We start from the raw sequence: 27,578 nt of genomic DNA on the forward strand, positions 1-27,578 counted from the left end.
AAATATAATAAATAACGATAGAATCTTGTACCGTATATTATAAATTAGTTTCAGTTACAAAAATTTAAAAGTAGTTCTATCACACAATCACTACTCAATCACAAAATTTTGAAGTAGCAAGAATGTTTCTAACTAACGTTATAACCGCAATTAAAACCTTGACATGGTGAAGATATGACTATTTCACTATGACAAGGTTCTAACAGCTTTATGGGGGTATTTATTTTTCAATGAAGAGTGAAACATTTTTTCGTAACAAGTAGCGATACTAAAGGCAAATGGTTATGTTATCATGGTTGAAAAATATTATCAATTGATACTAATAAATTTTTATGGTAAGAACAAAACAATTTTTGACATCGGTTCTCTCAAAACTACTCACGGATCAGTTAGAACCTTTTCAAACCAACGCAACGAACTATCAAAGAAAACTCAGAAGGCTAGGAATATAATGTAAGAATTTTGAAAAGATTTAAAGAAAAAATAAAACTTATTAAAATAAAGGAGAATTAAAAAACCACAAAACAGTAGTCGTTCCAAACAATTCTCAATAACAGATACATGTATATCTTGCAGGGAGTAGTAACTCTACCTTTCAATCGTATATGTACTTTTTCACTCGCTCCAATTTACCCGTATTTGGATAATATATGACAAAGATCCGACCCGTTTTGTTAAAGAGTACGATAGATCCAAGACATAAAATTCAAACAGGCCCGCGTCGAACGAGTCTAATTTAAAAACTGGCTCATTAACAGCTCTAATTACGATATAAAAAATGCGCCTTTTACACATTCAACTCCATATAGCAAAATTATATTTCACATAAAATCCGAAGCTTTGGCTCTAGATCGTGTCGAGTAAACTTTCATTGCGCTTTTATTGGGTTGGAGTAAAGGATTGAAGGCTGGTAAAGGACTTATCTTTAATTCTTTGTGACCTAAAGCATATAAATATATATATATATATATATATATATATATATATATATATATATATATATATATATATATATATATATATATATATATATATATATATATAGATATATATATATATATATACATATATATATATATATTGGAAAACTTATTTACAGGTTTTTTACTTACCCACAGCCATATTTTTTGAAAGTTCTATTCGAACTTTTCTTTTTTCAGGTTGAGGAGTCGTGAAATCCGTCTAAATGGATAAAAATTCAATAATATATAATAATATCGTCGGTATACAAGGGAAATGCACAAAGTCCATTTTTGGTAGTACGGAGTTATTTATACCATTATTTAGTATTTAAAATTTTATCTTGTTCGATATACCACACAAATTTAATAAATCAATTATTAATGAGTTATTAAGAATTTTTATTTCAATTATTACACAAAAACTTATTTTTTTAACTATTACGCAAAAACTTATTTGTTCATTATCGCAAAATGATGTTTTTGGACTTCCCTTGTATACCGACGATGTATAGGTTACTAAGCAATATACTTAAAATAAACAAATAATAATAATTTAACGATGATCGGCAAAGTACATAAAACTAACCGAAGTAGTATCTGTCTCATTTTTAATTTTTCCAGATATTGTTCGCATCTGCCTATTAAGAAATGCTTTTGTTACAGGTGTTTTTATATAAGTAACTAACGATTTAGGTGAGCCTTTATCATTGTTTTTTTTTCGTAAACTTCTACGCTCCCTTTTAACTTCCTTTAATTCTTTTTCTACAGAGTCTTTCTTTATGTTTTGAGAAGTCTTTTCAGTTTTATCGTCATCATTTTTAATAGACTGGTCAACTAAGTGACACAACTGTTGATCTACAGAAATAATTTCATTATTTCTGTTTGATTCGCTCGTAATATCTGTCGGTGTTTGAAGTGAATTTTTTATGGTAGTATTATCAGTTGACTCAGATATTGACTGATTATCAACAGGTTCGAAATCTGACATGAAATCTAATTTTTGTTTTACCGTATCGTTAACTAAGCAGGTTAATTTCTCACTTGAATGTTCAGATTCAACTTGCATAGCAATATCAGTTGAATCAACATCTTGAACAGGACTATTCGAGCGTACTTGTAGAGCAGGATTGATAGTATTAATTAACGGAGGAAGGCTAATGGAATCAACCTGTGAAGCAAAACTAGAAGAACTAATAAGAGGAGCATGATTATTAACACGACAAGAACTATTATCATTTTCATCAGAAGTAAGTGCAATATTTATATTCGTTTCAGTAAAACTATTAGTTTTATCATCGGAACACTTTTCTAAGTTATTATTTAACTCTGTACCAATACTTTCGACTTGAGAAAGTTTCTTTTTCTTTTTCTTCTTTTTCTTTGACTTCTGCATGCTAACATCATTACACGTTTCTGTGTCTCCTGTTTTCTTCTTCTTAATAATAGGCTGCTCCAAAATCACGCTTTCTTCACTTTTATTCTTTAATTTACTTTTAGTACCTAAAGAAAAACTAATCTTTATAAAAAAATCAAATAGCAGAAAAATTTAACAGTGAAAATATTGAAGCTGTATTTATTATTCATATTTAAATAACTCAATAGTGTGTGTGAGAGTTGGAGACCCCCAAAGACTTCTATTTTAGCATGACATAATCAGCAACGTTTCCTAATAGCCTTATTGAGTGTTATGACTAAATATATCAAATTACCTTCAACAGAATCAGCTTCATGGAACCTTAAAATTTAAACATATATATATATATATCCATATCTATATACATATCTATATATATATTATATATCCATATCTATATACATATATATATATATATATATATATATATATATATATATATATATATATATATATATATATATATATATATATATATATATATATATATATATATATATATATATATATATATATATATATATAGTATCGGACAAAACGAGTGCAACCAAATAATGCTAATTTAGTTTCTTTATATAAAAGTGCTGCATTTTTTCAATTTAGAGAAATAACTATGTAACTGTTTAGAGACTAAGTTCTTCAAGTTTTATTCATCATAAAGTTCATTATTTGTACACGAAAATTAATAAATTATTCAAAAGTATTAAAAAAAGTTGATTTCCTTCTGGACAAAACAAGTGCAACTCGACAAAATGTTGACCAAGCTGTATTTCGCTATCAATATCTCGTGGCAAATCCTTTGTTGTCGATCACAGCCTTGCATCTTCGAGGCATGGAATCGATCAGGTGATCAATGAAACTTTGTGGAATCGCTGCCCAGGCCTTTTGGATTTGTTCAAACAGTTGATCCTTATTACGAACACCTTTACCATTAATTCTGCGATTGACGATCTCCCACAGGTTCTCGATAGGGTTGAGATCCGGAGATTGAGGCGGCCAATCCATCACCGATAGGTGGTTGTCTTGAAACCACTGTTTGACTACTTTTGCAGTGTGTTTCGGATCTTTGTCTTGCTGAAAAAACCCATTTTATTGGCATATTCCATTCAGCATGAGGTAACATAACATCTTTCAGGATATTTTTATATATGAAACGGTCCATTATTCCATCGTTTTAATGTATTGGACCCAGACTGTTAGCAAAAAACACCCCCAGATCACGTACACGGCAAATGCCATCGCTCCCAATGATGTTGAACTTCGATTCATCACTGAACAGGACAGTTCGCCATTTCTGCACATTCCAGTCAATATGAGATGTAGCAAACATGAGTCTTTTCTTCTGGTTTTTTAGTGAAATCAGCGGTTTCTTTGCAGGGCGTCGAGAAAACAATCCGGCTTCAACTGCACGTCGTCTGATTGTTCGGTCCGATACAGGTAACTCTAATTGCTTTTGTATCTCGACTGATGATACCCAGGGATTCTTCTTGATGGATCTGACGATCATAGAATCCTCTCTAAAAGTGGTGGAACGCGGACTTCCACCTTTGTTATCTGCTGCCAACTTCCCCGTAGGACGATATTTGGAACATAGTCTTGATACGGTCCATTTTTTTACGCGATATTTATCACAAATACTTTTTTGTGACATTCCACTTACGTAATCGCCAATAATTTTCTTTCTTACTTCCAATCCAAGACTATCGGGAGCCATTTTTGCACTTGAAGTCATAAAAATAATAAAAAATAAATAATCACGGTTCTCAAGGCTTACCATCTTACCTTGGCTTAAGCTTAAGGCTTACATTTACCTTGTGATGATACAATAATGCTCTGTGGAACACAACATCTTTGGATGTGGACTGTATTGATGTAATAAAACACTTGTTGTATTTCACTTCTTGTATTGATGTTCTTCGATAAAACATTTTGATAAAACTCACTTCGATAAACTGTCTTGATAAAACTGACTGATTGACTTCCATATACTGACTGAATTACATGTCGATTTACATGTCTCTTATATAGTAAAATGAACCTCTGTGAACCTGTTCTGGAAGATTCTAGATGCTTCTTTTTGATGCTTCTGGAAGCTTCTGGATACTTCTGGATGCTTCCAGATGCTTCTTCTGGAAACTTCTGCATGCTTCTGGAAACTTCTGCATGCTTCTGGAAACTTCTGGATAATTCCTTTATTTATTAAAAAACTTTCGTGGCATTGACACGGACCAGACTTAAGAAAATGAAACAAACCAAAAAAGTTGCACTTGTTTTGTCCGCTGCAAAATGGCACTTGTCAACGAAATTCTGCCTGTGTGCTGTCACCTGTCAGCTGATTGCTCATGTCATGGCATGCTATGACTCCAGACTCCTAAACTGTTTGCTGTGGTAGTATAGTTCGTTTTGTTTTTAAGACATGTAAAATTAGGAACACTTTTTAGCATTGTTCGATGTTGGTTGCAAATGTTTTGTCCAATACTGTGTGTATATATATATATATATATATATATATATATATATATATATATATATATATATATATATATATATATATATATATATATATATATATATATATATATATATATATATATATATATATATATATATATATATATATATATATATATATACACACACACACTGAGGTATATTCGTTTAGACGCATCAATTTTTTTCTCTTTATCTTGATTTATTTCTATGTATTGTCAACTGATATGCATGCAAGTTATTATCAAAATAATTGTTGTGTTGTGGGCTAATAAAAATCACAAAAAAAATTTTTCTATGTGTCTTTATTACCATGAGAGTATGTTTGACATACAAAAGTACATTTTTTTATTGGAATAAATCTATAGACGCAGTCATATTTTTGACATTAAAAGATGGAAATTAGTAATGCGTATGTCCTCCATTACATTGGATCACCTCAAAAATTCTGCCTTTCATCAACTCCACTAGTCGTTGAAGTGTAGTTTGATCCAACTCGGACCAAGCTTCAAGGATTTTACACTTTAACTCAGTAACAGTTTTAAATTGGTGTTCAGCTGCTTTAGCGTCATAAACTTTTCTTGATAGCATTTCCCACACTTTCTCGATTGGATTTAAGTCCGGGCTACAAGCTGGCCATTCGAGAACCGGGATGTTGTGGTTTTTAAACCATTTCATAGAATGCCTAGATGTGTGAATTGCAGCATTATCTTGCTGAAATATGGCATTATCGTCCATGTTTTCATCCATATAAGTTATGAGAACATCATTTAACATTTCTGTATACTTTATTGAGTTCTTTTTAGGTAAACCACAACACAGAGTCAATTTTCCTGAATAAGAAAATCCACCCCAAATCATTAAACATCCTCCTCCATAATTTCATTTTGTTTGTGGGTCATTTATTCCTCTTAGATCATGCCAATAACAACTGTAAGAGTCCGGACCATCTAAATTGAACTTTTTTTCATCTGAAAATATTACGTTTTGCCACTCATGAGTCCAATGCATATGGTTTTTAGCAAACTGTAATCTAGCAATTTTATGGTGTTTTTTTAACATTGGTTTTTGGTGTAGTCTCTTCCACTTTACATTTGGTGTTGTACGTAGAATATGTGCAACATGTTTATTGGTGACAGGCAACAATAATTTATCCTTTATTTGTGTTGCATTCAATTTTTTTTTGGTTGTTTTGAAGCAAATTCGATTAATTTGTCGATTTGTTAATACTTTGTTGCCGTTTGTTGCTTTTTGTACACCATAATTGTCACCTTTTGCAATGTAGTTTCGTACAACATGGTCAGATCTTCCAATTTTTCATGCTTTTTCTCGTATAGAAAGTGCTGGTGAGATTTCTGAGCCACGATATAAATTAATTTGTATTTTTTCCGCATTTGTCAAATACTTTCCTTTAGGCATTTCGTAAAATGCAATAAAAATGATACTGGCAGAGCAAAAGATCAAATTACACTAAAATTTATCAATTTATTGTGTAAAAGTGATTAAGAATTCAATAATTACCCTTATTAACCTGATTGCGTCTATAGATATATTCCAATTAAAAAATGTGCTTTTGTATATCAAACATACTCTCATGTTAATAAAGACACATAGAAAAAATTTTATTGTGGTTTTTATTAGCCCACAACAATACAATTATTTTGATAATAACTTGCATGCATATCAGTTGACAATACATAGAAAAGAATTATGATAAAGAGAAAAAATTTGATGCGCCTAAACAAATATGCCTCAGTGTATATATATATATATGTAAATTATGTTAGTGTATTTTACAAATAGAGTGCTCAATGTTCTTAAAGAACAGAGCAATAATTAATTAGTAAAAAACACACACACACACACATATATATATATATATATATATATATATATATATATATATATAATATATATATATATATATATATATATATATATATATATATATATATATATATATATATATTATATATCTATATATTACATATATGTACAGTATGCAAAAAAAATAATCGTACACTAAAAAAAAATCATAATTTTAAAGATTGCATTAAAAAAATGAGTTTTCCGTTAAAATATTTAAAAGTTTTATTTAGATATCTTATCAAGTATTGCTTTAAGAACTTATTTGTGTAAGTCAACTTAAAAGAAGCTATAATGAGGGCATGAGATAAAATAACAACAGAAGAGACCCAAAATTTGATCAGCTCAATGCCAAAATATCTAGATGAGGCCATTAAGGCTAAAGGAGGACCCACTCGATACTAATTTCCATGGTATTTGATCAATTTGACATTATTATGAACTGTATTTTTTTTGCAGTAAATTTTATGCATTATTAGATCAATTGTGTAAAATTCAATAGGTTTGAAAAGCAACTAATTCACCAATACACAAATAAATTCTCAAAACAATACTTGATAAGATATCTAAAAAAAACTTTTAAATATTTTAACGGACAACAAATTTTTTTTCAATCTTTAAAATTATGATTTTTTTTAAGTGTACGATTATTTTTTTTGCATACTGTATATAAATATAAATAAATAAATATATATATACATATATATAAATATAAATATATATAAAAATAAATATATATATGTGTATATATATATATATATATATATATATATATATATAAATAAACATATATATATATAAATATATATATTTATATATATCTATGTGTGCGTGTGCATAAATATATAATGACTGTCTGGAATGATAATGGCCCATGATTTTTGAAATATTTTGAGAACCACTCAAGAAATCATCTTCGAGATGATCACAATATTTCTTTAATTTTGTGCTGTCACCTTGCATGAACTTTTGTGCTACAGTCTTCAAAAAATTTAAGATACCACAACCAAAATTCAGTGAAATTTATTGATATCTGTCACGACTTTGGCCTTGCTTTGTTAAAATATTTTGATTGGACGATTTTGTGTCATCTTTGGTGGATTTATGTTTAAGTGCAATTTTGTTAATGCTATTTGATTACACTTCTTGAGTAATAGCTAGATACAAGATCAGACCAGAAGATGTCATCTTGCTTTCAAATAATAGACAATAAACTTTGTGAAAAATAGCTGAATTTTGGAACCACAAAAACAAACGGCTTGCTAAATCATAAATTTCTTGCAAACTTTCTTCATTCCTTTCCGGGTCATAAAATTGTTGAGCTGGAATCTCTTTTTGACTTATTAGATTGACAACTTGAGAAAACCAATTTTTTTTGATATCCCAAACAGAGTACTTTAAACATCAAACAGAGAACTCTGGACATCGATTCCCTGATCACTTTTTGATCAAGTCTAAAACTTCTTTCTAAAGAATTAAAAAACTTTCTTCAAAAGATTCTTAACTTTCTTTTGAATTAGCAAAAACTATCAAAACTGATTAAGTGGTTCTCAAAATATATTTGAGAACCATCTATGGGTCATTATCATTCAAAAATATCTTTAAAGTGTTCTCAAATATTTATAATTGTGAAAACTTACCTTCTAGCATATATATGCAAAACCTTTCTATTCCTTGTTTTAACAACTTTTTCAGCTGCCAAAGTAGTAAGACGATCAGCTATTAACTTTAAGGGCATCTTTAAAAAAAGAAAAGAGATAAAAAAAAAAATGTTTTAAAAAAGTTAAAATTTAAAGCTATTTTAAAATATTTATAACAAAACTATACTTCAATATTTTCGAGAGCTTCAATTTTATTTAAAACTTCTTCACGAACAGCTTTAAACACTGAATCACTAAAGTAATGAGATATTTATATATGATATTACTTTTAACAACTTTGAATTATTTTAAGAAAACCCCTTTAAACTATAACAACAACTTCAGCAGTTTGGTAACTTTGTTTTACAATCTACGAAACTACCTTAATGTGTAAGCAATAGCAGTTAAAAATGGCTCAACAAGTAACACCAATGCATCTTCCTTTGGTATCTGTAAATATATTTTTATAGATGACAACTTTGCATAGTTTTAAATATATATATATATATATATATATATATATATATATATATATATATATTATATATATATATTTAAAACTATGCAAAGTTGTCATCTATAAAAATCTAAAAAAACACACACACATATAATAACATATAAAACAAAATTTTAAGCAATTATAACAGTATAAGCAATTATCAAACAAATCATAAAAGTGATAATAGATGACAGAGTGAGCCATAAAGACCGTTAATAATAATAAGTGATATGCAAACAATAGTTTTAACTATAGGCACACAAGTTGTAAAATGAATGAATTTTATGAGTTACAAGTTCACCGTAAATGTGATAACCAATGTTCAAATAAATGAAAACTCTAACATCAACCATTATCTCTGATGTATTTAAAGGATTTTTTATGTAGGGCAAAAATAATCTGCTATGAACCTCACAAAAAATTTATTTCCTGATAAATACATTTTTCAAAAACTGTTATAAAAAAAAGTCATCTTATTAAAATAGCCAAAGATTATGTAGACGGGGTTCAAATAACACCATATCTCAACAATTAGATAAAAAACAGTTCATTAAACTACCTTGAAAAACAACAAATATATGGAAGATTCATTTTAACTTTTAGGCACTATCAAATTAAACAAGGTATAACATAACAATGGTCAACAGATGGCATCAATCCAGAAAAATCCTATGGAAGACCAAGAATTACCACTTCAATAACAGACAACACGATGTGCAATTTGGGTTGCAAAAGACAAACAAATTTCAAGCTCTCAACTTTAGAACCACCTGCCTCTTAGTGTCAATGTTAGTGCTTGCACAGTTTGAACTTTAATCTTTGATCATACTGTGCTCAATTAGTCACACCTTTCTAAATAACATATTAGTGATCACCAATAGTTTTGCAAAGAACACAAAATATATAGATCCTATATATATTATAAAAATATAAAATAAACAGGACCAGTAAAATGTGGCAGTGTGTGGTGTTCTCAGACAAGTGAAAGTTAAGCACGTACCATGCATCTAGTTTGAGGAGCTCATACAAAGTACTAAAAAATGTTTTATACTGTGACTTATTTTATATATATGTTGTCTTTTGAACTAAAACATTTTCTTGTAATAAATATGTACACAATACAGTGCAAAAACAGTTTTTCACTATAAATGTTTTGCGGTTAGATATTTTTAGTCATTACTGTGTTTGCACATGTATGAATGCACAAACCTTGATTAACGCGGTACTACCAGGGACATGGTGGGAATCAAACTCGGAACTTCTCGCTTATGCGACGAGCAATCTACCATTACATCACTACTGATTATTCCCTATTTTCAAAATTAATTAGTTTTTTCTTTCCTGAACAATTTGTGAAAAATGGAGTTACCTTGTTTTTGCACTAAAGTCTTCAATTATACAAATATTGCTATTATGTTTATGCTTTGTCATTCATAGATAATGCTTATTGTTATTTTGTCAATGTTAACTTCCTATAATAAAAATCATACTACTATGGCAAAAAAAATAAATAGACAAATGGTATCTATGTCTGGTATCTATTTAGACATCTATGTCTGGTATCTATTTAGACAAATCACCTGGTATCAATGTTGCATGCTGATAAAGATGACAGTATTTTTAACATATTTAGGATATGTTAAGGAATCCAAAAATAATTATCCCTTCTTGGCCGATGAATAAAGTTGAATTGAATTCCGCAACCTCAAAGGAGAGGTCAATAAGTATTTTATATTTTAAATATTTTATATTTTTATTATTCTTCACTAAACTTATCAACTGATTTTAAGGCAATCTTTGCTTAATAAGCAATAGCTCCAACAAAGCATTAAACAAATCTAATATGGTGGATTACATACCTGAAAGATTTGATATATTTTCTCATGGAATACCTGATGCATGAAGCAACAATAAAATGATTATGATTGATTATTAGACAGGAACAACAAGTTGGATTTTGCCAAGGAAACAGCATATTTTGACCATTGTTGAAAAAATTAACTTTAAAAATTTGATCAAAGTTTTAAAAAACGAATAAGTTGTGGCTTTGGATAGTTAAATTCTTAAAGGTATTAAACAAACTTTAAAAAGTGCAATATAGCATTGGAATAGCGAAAAAAGAACTTTTAAATAAAATCTTACGAAAAACTTCTAACGTAAATATTTAAAAACACTAATAGTTCTTAGTGTCAAAAAAACAGGTGTGAGGTATAAAATGTTTTAATTTATGCATATTTTAGACTCATTATATAGTTTTGACTGTAGTGTTTTATTGCAATTGTTAAATAATTTTTAAAATCAAATTTTCACTTAAATGTTGAAATTTAATCTTTAAACCTACCTTCATGAAAAAATGAGAATAAAAAATAAGGTAACCTTATCGCTGCTGTCAATTAAAACAGAAAGTTCAGGAAGTGTCTTCTCTGTTAAATAAATTTTTAAGCTATCTGGAAACTAAATATAAAAAAACTTGTGTTTGCAAAACTAAACCACAAACAGAAAAAAATATGCATACCTAAAAATAATAACAAACAAGACATACCTTTTCATCTAAAAAACATTCTGTGAGAAATTTGCTGTGTTGCAAAACGTTTCTGTAAGGATATTGTTTAAATTTTTATTTAATAAATAAAAAACAAACAAAATCACATTCACAAAACTTTCATTATTGTACCATCTGCATAAAAAGCAACCAAACAACAGTTATTATGCCCAGCAGAATCACTGATAATTTACCACCCCCTTAGACACACTAAAGGAGCATTGGAGCAAGTAATTAATTTTCTGGTTTTGATTGTCAAATGACTAAAAAACTAGCAATGTATTTTTACATTAATAACTAATTTTTACATTAATTTTGTTATTTGAAAAATCAAATAAATAGATTTTAAATTTTTTAATAACAATCAAGTAAAATAATACAGTATATAAACCCATATATATATATAAATTTTCAAAAATAAAATAATTTAAATATTTTCATAAAATAAAACAGAAATATATATATATGTATATATATATATATATATATATATATATATATATATATATATATATATATATATATATATATATATATATATATATATATATATATCAGGCCCCAGCAAGGAGTGAGAGCTTTAGCTCTTGCTCCCTGCTGACACTTCCCTAAAACAGTTAACAGGAGCAATTCACAGCTCTGACAAAGTTTTTTTTTTTTCTCAAAAGTATAATTATCATTGCAACTAAAATGAAAAACGCAAAGTCAAAAAAATTTAATTCATTGGACAAAAAACAGGCACGGTTTTTGCAAAAAAATTTTACATTTCAAGAATTTTTTTCATGGCACAATAAATGATGCTTGTTATGTGTATAATATTGTAACATTAACATTACAAACATATGCTTATAATGTTAATGTTACAATATAAGTATAAAACCAAATTTTGTATTTAATAAGCAATTTTTATATAAATAAAAAGATAGCTCTTGTAAAAAGCAGTTTAGAGGAGCAGTTTAGAGGAGCTTGTATGGCTCGCCGTGTTTGTTTTAGGATAGCTTTTCTCCACTCTCTCGCCTATTTACTCCCGCTGAGGCCTGTATATATATATATATATATATATATATATATATATATATATATATATATATATATATATATATATATATATATATATATATATACATACATACATACATACACAACTTTTTTTACAATTATTAAAAAAGTAAAATCTCGAGCTAATTTTTTTACAAAATAATAAAAGGTTAGGATAGTCATGAAAATGAAAAAGTTAAAATTATAAAAAAGAAAGCAATAAAACAAAACTTTGGAAAAAAAGTTTTTAAAAAACAAAAATGGCAAACTGAAAATATGAAACTTACTGATAATTCCATTCTAAGTTTTGCAAGCATTTTAAAGTTTCGTGAATAAAACGTTTGATGAGCTAAATTTAAAAAACTCTTCTATAAAAAAATTCTGTTATAAAAGATAATTTCATCTTTTGAACCTCATTTGTTATTCTTATGAGAATCAGTGCTTTTTTAAAAGGGGAGGATTTGCTCAAGAAGTTTTGAGCAAACCCACCCTTTTAAAAAACACTGATTCATATACAAATAAAAAATTTACAAGATATTGAAAGTGTTAGTATATTATTTTATTTTCTATTTAAATATTAGCATTATTAGTATTATGTAGAAACTTGTTGCACTACTGCAATAAACATTTTAGTAACTATAGAAACGTACATGGGTATTTCATTTGCCTAGACAGATCAAATGCTCATGAACACAACATTTATGAGCAGCATTATTATATGAGTATTTATGTCCATAAGTAGCCTTAGCTACCAATGTACCAATTGACATAAAATAAAAACAGTAATTAGTCATAATCATATTTGATTCACAGTTTTACCCAGTAAGCAATTTTTATCTGTTGAATAGAAGCATCTCTATATAATAAGGTCTTAAATATACAGGGTTAAAATTCTTTTATATTTCATAATAACAGTTTAATATTTTTTACTTACAAATTTATTTTTAAGTACAATCAATTAAAAAATACATATTTATATTAACTATATTATAAAAATACATATTTATAGGTGAACAAATAATTTGTGTATAACTTAAACTTAAATATAAGCTTATCTAATAATGCTAAAATGGCAACAGTTTGTATGATAAAAGATTAAGCACAAAAAATAATATAAAAATTTACTTACAAAATAGAATTTGTCTAGCCTCAATCGATCAATACCTATCCATTCTCTGCCAATAGTTACAAAAAAGACTTTTGAAAAAAGAATTCCTAAATTGTATTTAAATATATATATATATATATATATATATATATATATATATATATATATATATATATATATATATATATATATATATATATATATATATATATTCTCATATTATAGTTGAAAGAGACTTTTATGGTAAAGAAAAGTCTCTTTCAACAATATTTAAGTGACTTCAACAATTAAGCTACATTTTAATATCATCCAAAAGGTAAGACAATTAAAATAATGCAAAAGTACATTAAGTTTTGTTTTTGAAAAAACCGCAATATAATAGAATTACCAGTGTTTTTGTTTTTTCAAAACATATTTTTAATACATTTATATTTTGCAGTTTTATACTATTTTTAAATTATTATATATATATATATATATATATATATATATATATATATATATATATATATATATATATATATATATATATATATATATATAATAATTTAAAAATAGTATAAAACTGCAAAATATAATTGTATTTTCAGTTAAGAGAGATTTTCTTTGCCTTTTGACAAATGATGTCAAGTGATTGTAAATGATGTTCTCAAGAAAAGAATTTGACGCAAATCAGCCAGAATTTGAAAATGAATTTTCTGAAAGTGATTCATCCAAAAATTACAAAATTGAGGAAGATTTACTGGGGTACAATCATGATTATGTAATACCTAAAAATAAACTAAATGAATTTCATTATGGGCCAGTCATAAAAAAATACAGTAATTGTTACTAATAATTCGACAATCACCTTCCAAGAACAACATCTTACAAAAATATATTAAGGCTGAGTTTGAAAAATAACTGTCTTTAATAATGAACTGCAAGATACAGTGGAGCAGCCTTCTGTTAATGTTTGAACTATTTTACAAAGTAAAAAACTGTATACAAAAATCATTAATTAATATTTACTTAGTCCAAGATAATTCTATAGCTGTCACATGATGAAGTGACAATATTATCAGGTATTATTACAACTTAAGTTCCCATTAATGCAATGATAGAAGCACTATGTCACCGAGATTCTAACCTATTTACAGTCACAGTCATTAATTTTATGCTTACAAAATAAAAAGATGCTGACAATAAAACAGGCAAAGAAATGTGTGCAGTTTTAATGGTTTGTATGCATGAACGCCAAACTGATATAAATAGACCTCTGCAATACCTGCATAACAGTCAAAGATCCATTAAAGTCGATAATAAAATAATTACAGTGTTTTCTTCATTTAAATGTAGAAAACTTTTGGTAAAAATTCTGGAAAAATCAAATGGTTCCAATCCTGCTCTAGAAAGAGGGTCAGTTTATTATGATATGCTGAATTTGATTAAGGTACCTGAAATGGTACCTGAGTCTGTAAGTAATTCTTTAAGTATTGAAGAAGAACTTGATCGCGTTACTAAAAAAAGAGAATCACCAATGCAATCGGTTAGACAGACATAATCAAAAATTCAAAAAAAAAAAATGACAACTTGAAAATGGTGGTACACATGGCACTTATTTAGAAAAAAGCTTATTCATTTCTATTGATCTATATCATATACAAATAAAAATTATATTATTATCATATATAAATAAAAATTATATTAATAGAAATTAGGCAGGTGAATGAAACAAGGTGGCTTTTAATTAAAATTAATATTAAAAAAAAAGAAGTGAAATGTCATCTAAAGAAATCTAACCAAAATACCAAACTAAATAATTTGAAATAACTTCAATATATACATTCAAGTTATAAATATCACAAAATGAATACAAATGAAAATCATAAAATTAAAACTAATTTATGTATTATAAATATAGAAGCACCATTATTTGAAGATCTATCAAATATGTGAATTAGATTTGCTAAGTTTGCTGCAAGCTCTTCCTAGAAAAAAGAAAAATTATAAATTTTTTATTTTTATTATATTTTTGAAAATTAATATACTTATATTATAATTTCATTTATAATTTATTATAATTTTACATCTTTAAAAAAACTTTTAATATTATTATTTCATATTATTGTAAAATGTAAACACAGAAACTAGAAAAATTTAATATTTATAAATTAATTGATATTGATGGTTTCAAAAAACATTAGTTTGCAACTAATTAGCTAGAGTGCCAAGATTTTGTTAGTACAACCAGGCTTGGTCGGGAGGCAGGTGCGATTACACTCTACTCCTGACCATGCATATAATATTTAGTTGCGACAACTTGAGCACAGCTTTTTAGATGTTTGAGACTATTCAAATTTATGTATGCTTTTATGCATACATAAATTTGAATAAATGTTAAAAAATAAATAAATAGATTAACTATATATTATTTAAATGTAAATCTTTTAAACAATTTGTACGATTTATTTTATAAAAACAAGACTTCCAACAACAACTGCATTTTTAATGAAATTTAAAAAATAATTATCATTTAACTAAATAAAACTAATGATTAAATAAACATACAAGAACTTACAGGCAACTGACATAATACATAGATATAGTGAATTATAATATAATATGAACACGCATGAGTATTTTATTTTATAATAAAATACTCATGCGTAATAATAATAAATAATTAAATTTTTTATTATTACAAAGAAGACAAAACTAACAAAATAGGAAATTAAATAAATTTAAATAGAAAAAAATAATAATTTCAATAATTTGTGCACTGCTTTTATTTCTACTTCTTTACAGTGGTTATTATTTTCACCAGCAAAATTGGATAAGGCAACACTAAAAAAAAATCGTTTAAAGTTGACATTAAAAAGAATGATTTTCTTATTTTTTTTTTTTAAGAGGAAAGCAAAAATACAAAATGGTTATCTGTTTGTAAAATATATTTGTATAATTTTAATGTAATATATTGTCTGTATATGAATAATTCTATGTAATGCATGCATAAACTACTATGTATAACTTTTTTTATTATATAATTAGGTTCCGAGTTCGATCCCCACCACGTCCCTGGTAGTACCGCTCTCAACTTGTTTCTCCGCGCAGCGGCCTTGTTCCTCAAGGTTCGTGTTTCGGAGTTATAGAGCTGAGAGAGGGTTATAACCACTATTACGTAGCCTCCTCATCTGTAGTGGCCTTCTCGGCCTTGAGGAGATGAATAACAAAAACAAAAACAAAAAAACAACAAAAAAATATATATATATATTTATTTGGTCTTCAATATGCTTATGTTTAGCTTATTTGGATAAGGCATTTACATATTACTTGGAATATACGTGGTTTCTAATTTTTGTAAAAAACAAAAAAATTTGGGAAGTGTTGGGCACTTCCCAAATTTTTCTATTTTTTACAAAACAATTGAAAAAATAGATAGTGGTGGGAATTGAACCACCGACCTTCAGTGTACAAAGTAAACGCCTTATCTAAATATGCTAAACATGCGAATACTAAAGAAAAAATAAATATAATAAATATAATATGCATGCATTACATAGACGTATTCATAAACGGACAATATATACTTGTTACATTAAAATAATACAAATATATTTTACAAACAGATAGTAATTTATATTTTTGCTTTCTTCTTTACAAAAAAAAATCATTCTTTAAAAACAAAAATCATTCTTTTTAATGTTGACTTATAACTGTTTTTTTTCCTTTTCCTTTGATTTATTCAATTTCGTTGCTGAAAATAACTACCACCCTAAAAAAACAAAAATCAAATTATTATTTTTTAATATTTTTTTTCTATTTACATTTATTTTAATTTCCGATATTGTTAATTTTGCTTTGTAAACGGCCGTGACCACGTTGTCTAAAATAAAATACTAATGTGTGGACACACAAGACCAAAAAAAACCACTGTACACATTTCCTGAGAAGGCTTGTTATTCAACATTTGAAAATGAAAGAAAGCCACATTCAAGGCATACTTCAGATTTTCCATAAGTGAGATGTTGTTGGAACAGTGTGTTAAAAAACTTTTGATTATTCAGTTTTTAAGTTCTTTTGCCAACCTAGTCAAAAAGATCCCACAAGTATTTTTCTTTTTGTAAATTTGACAAAACACTACGTTTCTCTTTTTTAATTGTTTATTGATGTAATAATGTAAATAATTTAAATCTCCAATAATTTAAATAAATTAAATCTCTCTAAATAACTAATAAACACTCTCTTTTAATTCAATTATTTTTAGATATAGACACAGCAACAATTTTTTTTTTACTATAAATTAAACAACTTAATTTTTTTTTTGCCAAATTAAATTCTTTACTATTCATAATTTAAATACCAGATAGAATATCTGTTGGCCACATTTCATGCCACAACTCATTTAGTTTTTCAATTTGACTTTCATGCATTATGTTTTCATAAATGTTTTTAGTGTTAGTCTTTAGTGTTTTAATGCAACATTAAAACACTAAAGACTAATTTGCGAATTCTTAAAAAGTTTACTATATAAAAACATGGTCAAGTTGTCATAATTTGTCCTCTGTCTGACAGGTGAAGCTGAAAACATTTAAAATGTCCGGCTTTTTTAATATTTTAAGTTTTTTATTTTTTTATATGCTTTGTTTTGTTTTTTTATACATATATTTTCTTATTTAAACTTAGCTATTCTTGAAACTTTTAAAAGATTTTTTTGACGCTCTATCCTTTAATTTTAACTCTGCACGTTTATTGTTGTTCGATACAATGGCAAAGGAATTAAAAAACAGTATAGATCTATTCTTTTAAAGTAAAATAGATGTTAGCTAAATAAGTAAAGTAGATGCTAGCTATCACGTTTCGCAGAAAAAATTTCAGATTGTTATTTAATACTTTCACTGGAAGGCTGGTGGTATCTAAACTAAAATTCTTACATTAGATAACACACCAAATAAAACATCTGAAACATTCCAAACATGATTTGTTGTCTAAGTGTGTTGCTTTTGCTGGAGACAATGCTAATGCAAATGTTATGTTTTGGAGGCATTAATAAAAAAATAAGCAAAAATGTAATCTCTTACTTGAAGGAAGTTTTAAAAAAACCATTGGTAGGTGTTGGATGTTTTGCCCACATTTTGCACAACTGCATACAACATGGAGCAGATATAATAAAGATTGCTGTTGAAACTGTTATCTTGAAAATATTCATTTATTTTTCTATGTACACAGTTAGAACAGAAGCTTTAAAAGATTTATGCAAATATGAGGACATTAGTTATCATCAACTACTCTACCGCTCTAAAACTACATGGTTAAGCTTGTTTCCAGCTATTGAAAGATTGCTTAGGTTATTTGATGTTTTGAAACTATTTTTCTTTCTGCAGATCAACCACCTGTTACAATATAAATATTTTTTGAGAATGAATTTTCAGAGGCTTATCTTTAGTTTTTGCATTCCTTGATGTTTCTCTTTCAAGTAAATATTGCAGTAATTGAAGAAACGTCAGTTTTAGAAGATATTAGCCTTCTTCACTCTACTGCGGAAGTTTTAAAAGACTGTTTAAATGAAAATTTTTTATCGCTTAAAGTCATAGATATATCAAGAAAGCCTAAAGAAAGTGACAGAGAAGATCATAAATGCTATATAGCATAAGTTAAGCTAGTGTATGAAGCATGCATTCTTTATTCAGAAAAGTGGTTGAAACCTTTTGATGAATTTTAGTGCTTTGGTTGAATGTATTTAAATAAAGTAAAAGACTGCACATTTGATGACCTTTTGGTATGCATTTTATGACTGGAAGAAAAAATGCATCATTTTGGATGATGTACAATTGTTTGACCAATACTGTTTTCTTAAATCATTTGTTCAAGGCAAAAATAAGCAGTTTTTAAATTCACAAGTTTTTTTTAAAACCTGTCCAAATGCAAATTGCTTCTCAGAGATGCCTGAAGTTTGTGAAGTATTCTTCTGTATCCCAGGACGCAATGGAAATATTGAAATAGTTTTATTGTTGATTTATGCTCAATGGACAAAGGAAAGGAAAAGAATTTTAGTGGACTCTTAAAGGGCATTGTCCTCACCAAGTATAATATAAAGAATCTTACCTTTGAACAGTTTTATAAATATAAGATTGCTAATGAAAGTCTTCTGCATAAAGTTGGCTCCTCCGAGAAATATGATATTTGACAAATTATTATTGTAAATAACTTAATATATTATAACACTGTATACCTGAATGTTGCATTCTTTTTTCTAATTGAAAAATATTAATTGCAACTGTAATTTGGAGAAAATTAACTGAGTCTGCAACAATTTGGTTAAACAGATGTTTAGCCCGAAAAAAAACAAACAAATTAAAGATAGTTTAGAAACTCGTTTGGATGTTTATTGTTGTTGCAACAACTTTGATATTTTTCCGTTTTTATCATTATTAAAAAATAATTTATAATATTGACAATTTACCCAGTGTTATTGTGTACTGCAACAAAAATTGTTCTTATATAACATTAATGGATATTATACTTTGTTGTTTATTCTCATCTGGTGTCAGTACTGAGGCTATAAGGTCGAAGTTTTGCTCTCTCTCCCCCACTATAAAAAGCTTGAAATTGTCAAAAGCTACTAATACCTTGGCAACCTAAAAACCTTGATTTGGACGAACAATGGATAAAAGTGCAAAACACTATAAAATCAGTTCCACTTCTACTTAAATACCTTAGGCAAACACCTTTTTTTTCTTTATTATGAAAAAAAGGTGTTTGCTTAAGGTATTTAAGTAGAAATGGAATTTTTTTAAAATTTCTAAAAACATCAAAACAGTGGTGTTTTGATGTTTTGAGAAATTTTAAAAAAATTCTTTACTTTTCTTTTGTTATAGTGAATATTATTTTGACATATGTATATAATAAAACTTCAAAAGTTTTTTATATTGTATTTTAGAAAAATCAAAAATATTTTAAAAAAGAGAGATAAGGTTCCAATGGTAGGATTCGAACCAAGGCGCTTATTTTCAGAAACTCTACGAGCTAACCACTATGCCACACAGGCGTGTTGTCTGTTGAAAATTTTAAAATTATTTAACAAACAAAAGACTTTATAAAACTTTTTAAAACAGAAATAAATTTTTACTTTTTAAAACAGAAATAAATGCTATAAATCAAAATAAAGGAGATGTTGACGTAATGCAATTTTTAAGTGAAAGTATAACAGTAAAACTCAATACATTTTAATATATTATAACATTACATAATTTGAAGATATTTGCATACATGTTTGCTCACACTTTTTTATTAAAAAAAGTGCTGCAACTTTTTCTCGCTATTATCGTGGTTGCAATGGCTGCCAACAGTTTCATGTCAAATACGCTCCAGGGGCACTACTACTACTACTACTACTACTACTACTACTACTACTACTACTACAGGCCTTCCCAGGAGAGGCGTGCAGTCGGTCGCTTTGAGTGACCACGCATATATATATTTTTTGAGAGTTTGGCCACGGTTTTTTAGCATATATTAATGACGCATTTTTAAAAAGACGCTGAAAAAACCTAACTAAATTGTCGTATTATTTTATTATTTTTATTCATAATTTATTCCTATTATTAATATAAAAATATGAACATAAAAATGAAATATATATATTTATACTTATTTATAAAAATTTTTTTTTTCTTATTACAATTTTTTTTTTTATGTCTAGTAAACATTAAAAAAAAAATTTATTTATTTATATTTATTTATATTATAATTATTTATAATATATTTTTAGGTGTTGATTTTTTCAGCAACGATATTTGAGACAAGTCGAAAAAATAAACAGAAAATGTGACCGAAAACTTTTTTAATCAATTTTGAAAAATATGCTCTGCCGACGCGGGATGCGAACCCGGGTCTCCGCGGCGCTTTGTAATGTCTTAACCGAATGAGCTAAACATTCATATACTTATCAAGAACCTTGTAGATAATAATTCTTCTAGAACTTAGAAGTTATTTTTTGTAAAAAGACATACTTATGCGAAAAAATTTAAAATTCAAAAAAAAAAAATGTAAAATAAAAAAATAAAAATTTGTTATAAGAAAAAAAAATTCAAAAAAAAAAAATATATATATATTATTTTTATGTTATTATTTCCTTATTAATGAAAAGAATAAATTATTAAAAAAATTACAAAATAATACAACGAATTTAATTTGATTTTTTCAGCGTCTTTTTAAAAATGCGTTATTTTTAATATATGCTAAAAAAGCGTGGCCGAGTTATCCAAAAAAAAAATATATCCGTGTTCACTCAAGGCGTGCGACCGCACGCCTCTCCTGGGAAGGCCTGTACTACTACTACTACTACTACTACTACTATTAAATTCAGGGGCACTATGACTACTACTACTATTAAATTTAGCATTATTATAAAGAGATGTTCTTTAAATATCGCTATATATTGTTGAGGAGGTTACCTGTTACTTTTTAAGCTTTATTTGTATCTCTCTCCCCTAACACTATATAATACTATATAATACACACACTATATAATACACACACACACACACACACACACACACACACACACACACACACACACACACAAACACACACACATATATATATCAGCCCTTGGAATTAGGGTCAGCATTTGGCAATGCTGACCAAAAGTGTTCTAGGGTCAGCAATTCGATCTGATTCGGACCTCTAAAAGATTGACCTCATTTTTCCTAAATCCGAGGGTTGGTTTATATATATATATAAAAGTAGCCTCCACGACTGTAGTAGTAGAGGGTTGATTTATATATATATATATATATATATATATATATATATATATATATATATATATATATATATATATATATATATATATATATATAAAAGTAGTCTCCACGACTGTAGTGGGCCACTACTACTACTATTAAATAATGCTGAATTTAATAGTAGTAGTGGCCCCTTCAGCTAAAGCAGGTTGATAACATTAAAAAAAAAATTTGAACTAAACTTGTGGTTGGCTATCATTAACAAGTTGGTGAAACATATTAAAACAAATAATATTCAAGTTATTGCTTTTTAGAGGATAACCTTGGATGACTTCAAGCAAAATAGCAAAAATCATCTTAATTTTTGCAGCTTTTAAAGTACCTCCATGATCAATGACAAAATCTTTAAATATTTTGTATTTGTCACCGTGTTTATTATACAAAGTAAACATGTAAGAAAGAAAGGTATTTATTATTTGATAACATCAAATACTAAATACCTTATGACATAACATAAAAGTGTGAATTTAACATAACAGAAAAATATATATTTAAAAAGCTAAATTAGAAATGATAAGTTAAACATTTTTTTTAAACATCTTTGCTTCCAACAAGGCTGCAAGCAACGACTATTGAATTGGTGAATGTTACAAGGGCGGAATTGCAACAATGTAAACTTCCAGAAAACTAAAAAAACCTGAATTTTTCCCCATTGTAAATTTTTGCTAATGGTTTAACACTTTTTTTTTGTGAAGAGGATGTTTTTCACCATCAAAAAAAAAATTATTGAACCATTAACAAAAATTTACTACAGGGGAAAGTGCAGTTTTTTTGTTTCCTGAAAGTTTACATTATTGGACTTCTGCCTTTTTATCATTCACTGATTCTATTAGAGTTGAAAGTTACTGGAAGAGAAAAAATTTATTAGTTTATTATTATTAAGTTTGTAGAGCAAGATAATGATTGACAGAAGACTTAAAAGATTGCAAACTGTATGAATCAAGAAAGTAAGATGAAGGAAGCGAATTCCAAAGAACTGATGTTCGAGGAAAAAAACTGGACGTATAAGAATTTTTAGAACACTTAAGAACAGTCACAGTAAAAGGATAAGACTTAATTGATTGATGAGTAACACGAGAATGAATTTTAGTATATGGTTCAAGAGACGCTAGCTCTTTAGAGCAACTCCCATTATAGTATTTATAGAAAAGAGAAGCAACATTACGATAATGTGATAATGGTTGGAGGTTGGCTGCAAGAGCATGCTCTTGCAGCCAACCTCCAACCTATGTTTATATAACCTAACTATGTTTACAGTGCATTTTTGGACCTTGTCTAAAATAGAAAAGGCATTATTGGAAGATCCGCTCCAGCAATGCCACCTTAGATGTGAGAATATCTGGATGATTGTTAATGTAAATTAAAAAGAGTATAGAGCCAAGATAAAACCTTGAGGAACCCCTGAAGTTACAGGATATGAAGAAGAGTGCTGTCCATTGAGAACAACTTTTATACTACGATTGGAAAGGAAAGATTCAATTTTCTTAAAGATGTTACCTGATACACTGTAAGAAGAAAGCTTATGAAGAAGACCAGCATGCCAAACTTTATCAAAAACTTTAGAAATGTCAAGAATGATAGCCTCAACTTATTCACCTCTATCTAAGGCACAATAAAACCTATCGGCTAATACTGTTAGCAAATCAGTTGTAGAACAAAAAGATCAAAACCCATATTGGTGATAGGAAGAAGACTAATAGGACAATAGTTAGACGAATCAGATTGCTCTCCAGAATTTTTGAAAATAGGGATAACAGATGGCGCTTTCTAGCATGCCGGAAAACAAGACTCTGATAAGCACTTGTTAAATAGTTTTGAAAGTAAAAATGACAGCTCTGGAGAACACTTCTGCAAGACTACATTAGGTATGTTGTCCACACCACAAGCTGTAAGAAGAGTCTAAGCAGGAAATCACTTTAGATACAGAAGCTGGAGTGATACAAATGTCAAGCAATCGATCAACCTGTTTTTCCGGCTATATCAGGTAGAACGCAACTAGTGGAATCAAGAGATTATATTGATGAAAAGCTCTTAGCATACAATTCAACTTTGTCTTTAGGTGAGGTGACGACATCTAATAAATTAAAAATCTAGATAAACTAAAACATGAAACAAGCAAACAAAAACATAAAAATTTAATTAAAAAAAATTCAAAACAAAAAACTAACCAAAGAACTGAGAGACAGAAAAATCATTCTAAAGTTTTTCAAATGTAAGTATGATATAATTTTTAAATAAGTTATATTATCAAAATCTTGCAAATAAAAAAAATCTGTCCATTTATGTTCTCTTGATACTTTTATGAGTATTTACATCTACCTAATAGCCATATCTAATGGCCATATGCAAATTGAAAATAAATTTAAAAGTTTAGAAGAGCAAATAGAAAATTTTTAGCACTTACTTGAACAAGTGGCTTGTCAGAATACCACATACAATAAAACAAACCTTTCCAAATTTTCAGAAGCTCTGTAAAATTTAGACCTGAAAGAAAAGAAATATTGTTTTGTGTTAATACCATGTTGTATAATATAATATTTGTTTCTGTTGTTTTAATGAATTTAAGCTTAAATGTATTATCTTGCACAAACCAAGCCTCGGCCTTGTCACAAGATTTTGCAGTTTATATGCATCATAATAGAAAAGTGAAACACACATAAATGTAACAATTCAGTATTATAATTATGAATAAGTGCAAATTTCATAAGTGCGAACTAACACAAGTGCAAAGCAGTTGCAAAAACTAGCCTAAGTGTGCCAAAAGAATTAAGTGCAAACATTGGCATAAATGCAAAGCAGTTAAAAAACTGGCATAAGTACATCAAATTGCAAATATTACCATAAGCGCGAATCAGCATTTCACAAATTTTTAATCAGAAATCTGTATTTGAACAACCTACTAAAGTTTTATTTTCTTCCAAAGAAAAAAGCAAAGAAAAACGCTTAAAAAAAAAGCTTTTTCACTAAGAAAAAAGTTATCACTTAGATTTTCAAAGTAATGTTAAAGGGTTCCCCAAGTGCCAATACAAGTTGTGTTCATATTAAAGAAAATGTTTAAAAAAAACATTTAGGATAAATTTTTTTTTAATAAATCTAAATGATGCACACTATTAATTTTAAAATTTACGTTTTAGTCCAAACTCGCAGTCTCCATTTAATTTTGGTTCTTGGAGTCTGTATAATGTTAGCCGCAATATGCAGACTTGATAATTTATTCCATCCGCGTGTAACTCATAACAGTTTCAGTATATGACATCATTACATTTCTTTTTAAGATAGCATTTTTTTGTTGTTTTTTTAAAGAAATTTGTTGTTTTTTTAAAGATATAATTTTTTACTAAATCACAACTATAATCAAAATCAAAAAAATACATATTTTTTATACTTATAATTTTTTTTTACTTGCTTGATTATTACTTCGTTTTAGAAGCCAGCCAAAATTATGACACAATTATACATATTTTGTAATTATTAGAGTTTGCAGGTAGAGAAAAAATAAAGGCAGTATGATGCAGTTTCTCATTTTATATTTAGCTCATATGGTTTAATAGTTGTTCATTTAATGTTTAATTTACATTTAGTTTATATGGTTTAACTCTTTCACTGTTGCAAGCCGCTGGTAGCGGCTTTCGAGTATGCTTCTCAATTTATCTTACTTTGTACATAAATTTCTATTCTACACACCTTTTATTTTCTTTGTTCTAAAGGTTTAATTAATTCTCTACATAATTAAGAACAGGACCGATGAAATGGTTTTCGAAGTGGGGGAAGGGGTCAAAGTTGTCTACTTCTAAAAAAAAGTTTCCTATATCTAGAATTTTTCATATATATATAAAAAAAACATCCTTTAGAAAAAAAGTAGGGGGGGAGGTAACATAACCCCCACCCCCTCCAGCATTGTCGACCCTGAAGAAAAAATAAGAGCTATATTGTGTAATTATAAAAAGTTATCAATTGACAAAGTTGAAAAATCTTGAACAATCCTTCATAAAAAAAACTTCTTTAAATTAAGATATAAAATAAAACAGCGTTAACACTGTATAATTTAACTTGTAGAAGTGCTAAGTATTTAGCTAAGTAACTACCTAAGTCTTTTGAAGAAAAAATACTCTTTTTATTTATTAAATGAGTTTTGTTTCGGACCTAATGTTTTAGTTACTATTTATAAAAAATAATGTTAAAAACACTTTGAATTTCTTATTGTTTAATGATGCATGTTAAAAACTTATTTAATTAAAAAAGTACATTTATTTAGCTTTCTATTGATGTATAGTTTGTTATGCTTTTAAAGAGATTTACTATTCGAATTTTAATTAATTGTTAATGTTAGACCATTCAAGTTTTATTAAAAAAAAAAAGTGCGGTCGCTACAAAAAGATTTTGCTCGGCTGGTAGCAAACGAGTTAATGTGATTCTTTGTTTGTATATTTATATTATAACTAACTTTGATATACTTTAGTAAAAATATTTGTTTCAACTTTAATTTAGTTTGATTTTTACGGTTATTAGTAAAATAATTCGTTTAATATTTATTTTCTACTCAGTCCAGTGTTTATATGTTTTATTCAAGTCATTTATTTTTTATTCAGTTTATACTTCAAATTAATTTATACGTTTTAGTAAAATTATTCTTTTAGTATCTAGTTTATATTTAGTTTAAGTACGTTTTACTGTTTTATTATTTCATAAACAATCATAAAAACAGGAGGAGGAGAGAGAAAGAGTAGCGTCAGTACTTTTACTTAAAAGAAGATGATGTTGGCTTTGAGGTATTTTTTAAGCCATTACAATTAACTCAAAGTATTTTGAATAAAAAAAGTGATTCAATAAATTTTCCTCTTTATTTATTATGCCTTCTATTATGAAATACTGATTTCCAACAATTTCGAATTGTGTATAGCAGTTGTTTACTTTGAAATTGTCAACTAATATAAAATACACGTAATGTATAAAACAAATATAAAATAATCGTAAAAAAATTATACCATCATTAGTTTTTTCTTTTGCAAGCAACCATGATTTTAATTTAACAAAAGCTCGATCTCGTATCTTCTTATCGTTGTTTGCTAATTTCTTTGCAAAATGAATTTCCGCGCTGCCAACTCTATTTTTCTCTTGCGGCCTCGTGTCTTTCGCCATATTTTAAAGTATTTACATTACAGTTCGCTTTACGGCATCAGTCCTTGTTGCCGTATTACGTAATTTCAAGAAGCTGGAAACCAGTTTTGAGATT

The 27,578-nt window shown here is 27.6% G+C and overlaps 1 protein-coding gene across 1 annotated transcript; it reads right to left on the reverse strand.

Moving 5' to 3' along the window:
- Positions 1–785: 785 nt before the first annotated feature.
- On the reverse strand, positions 786–27,554 carry LOC100206113 (ribosomal RNA processing protein 1 homolog B). Its single transcript, XM_065788548.1, has 14 exons — positions 27,331–27,554; positions 24,750–24,829; positions 15,469–15,529; positions 13,581–13,666; positions 12,739–12,800; positions 11,414–11,465; positions 11,248–11,325; positions 8,755–8,822; positions 8,560–8,626; positions 8,373–8,470; positions 2,672–2,697; positions 1,549–2,462; positions 1,113–1,182; positions 786–940 (listed from the first exon to the last, which is right to left on the reverse strand). Exons 1-14 carry the CDS (start codon positions 27,482–27,484, stop codon positions 822–824), a joined length of 1,935 nt encoding a protein of 644 aa, XP_065644620.1. The 5' UTR covers positions 27,485–27,554; the 3' UTR covers positions 786–821.
- Between the last annotated feature and the right edge of the window lie 24 nt (positions 27,555–27,578).

This window comes from Hydra vulgaris, chromosome 01 (genome assembly GCF_038396675.1).
Source record: "Hydra vulgaris chromosome 01, alternate assembly HydraT2T_AEP".
Lineage (NCBI taxonomy): Eukaryota > Metazoa > Cnidaria > Hydrozoa > Anthoathecata > Hydridae > Hydra > Hydra vulgaris.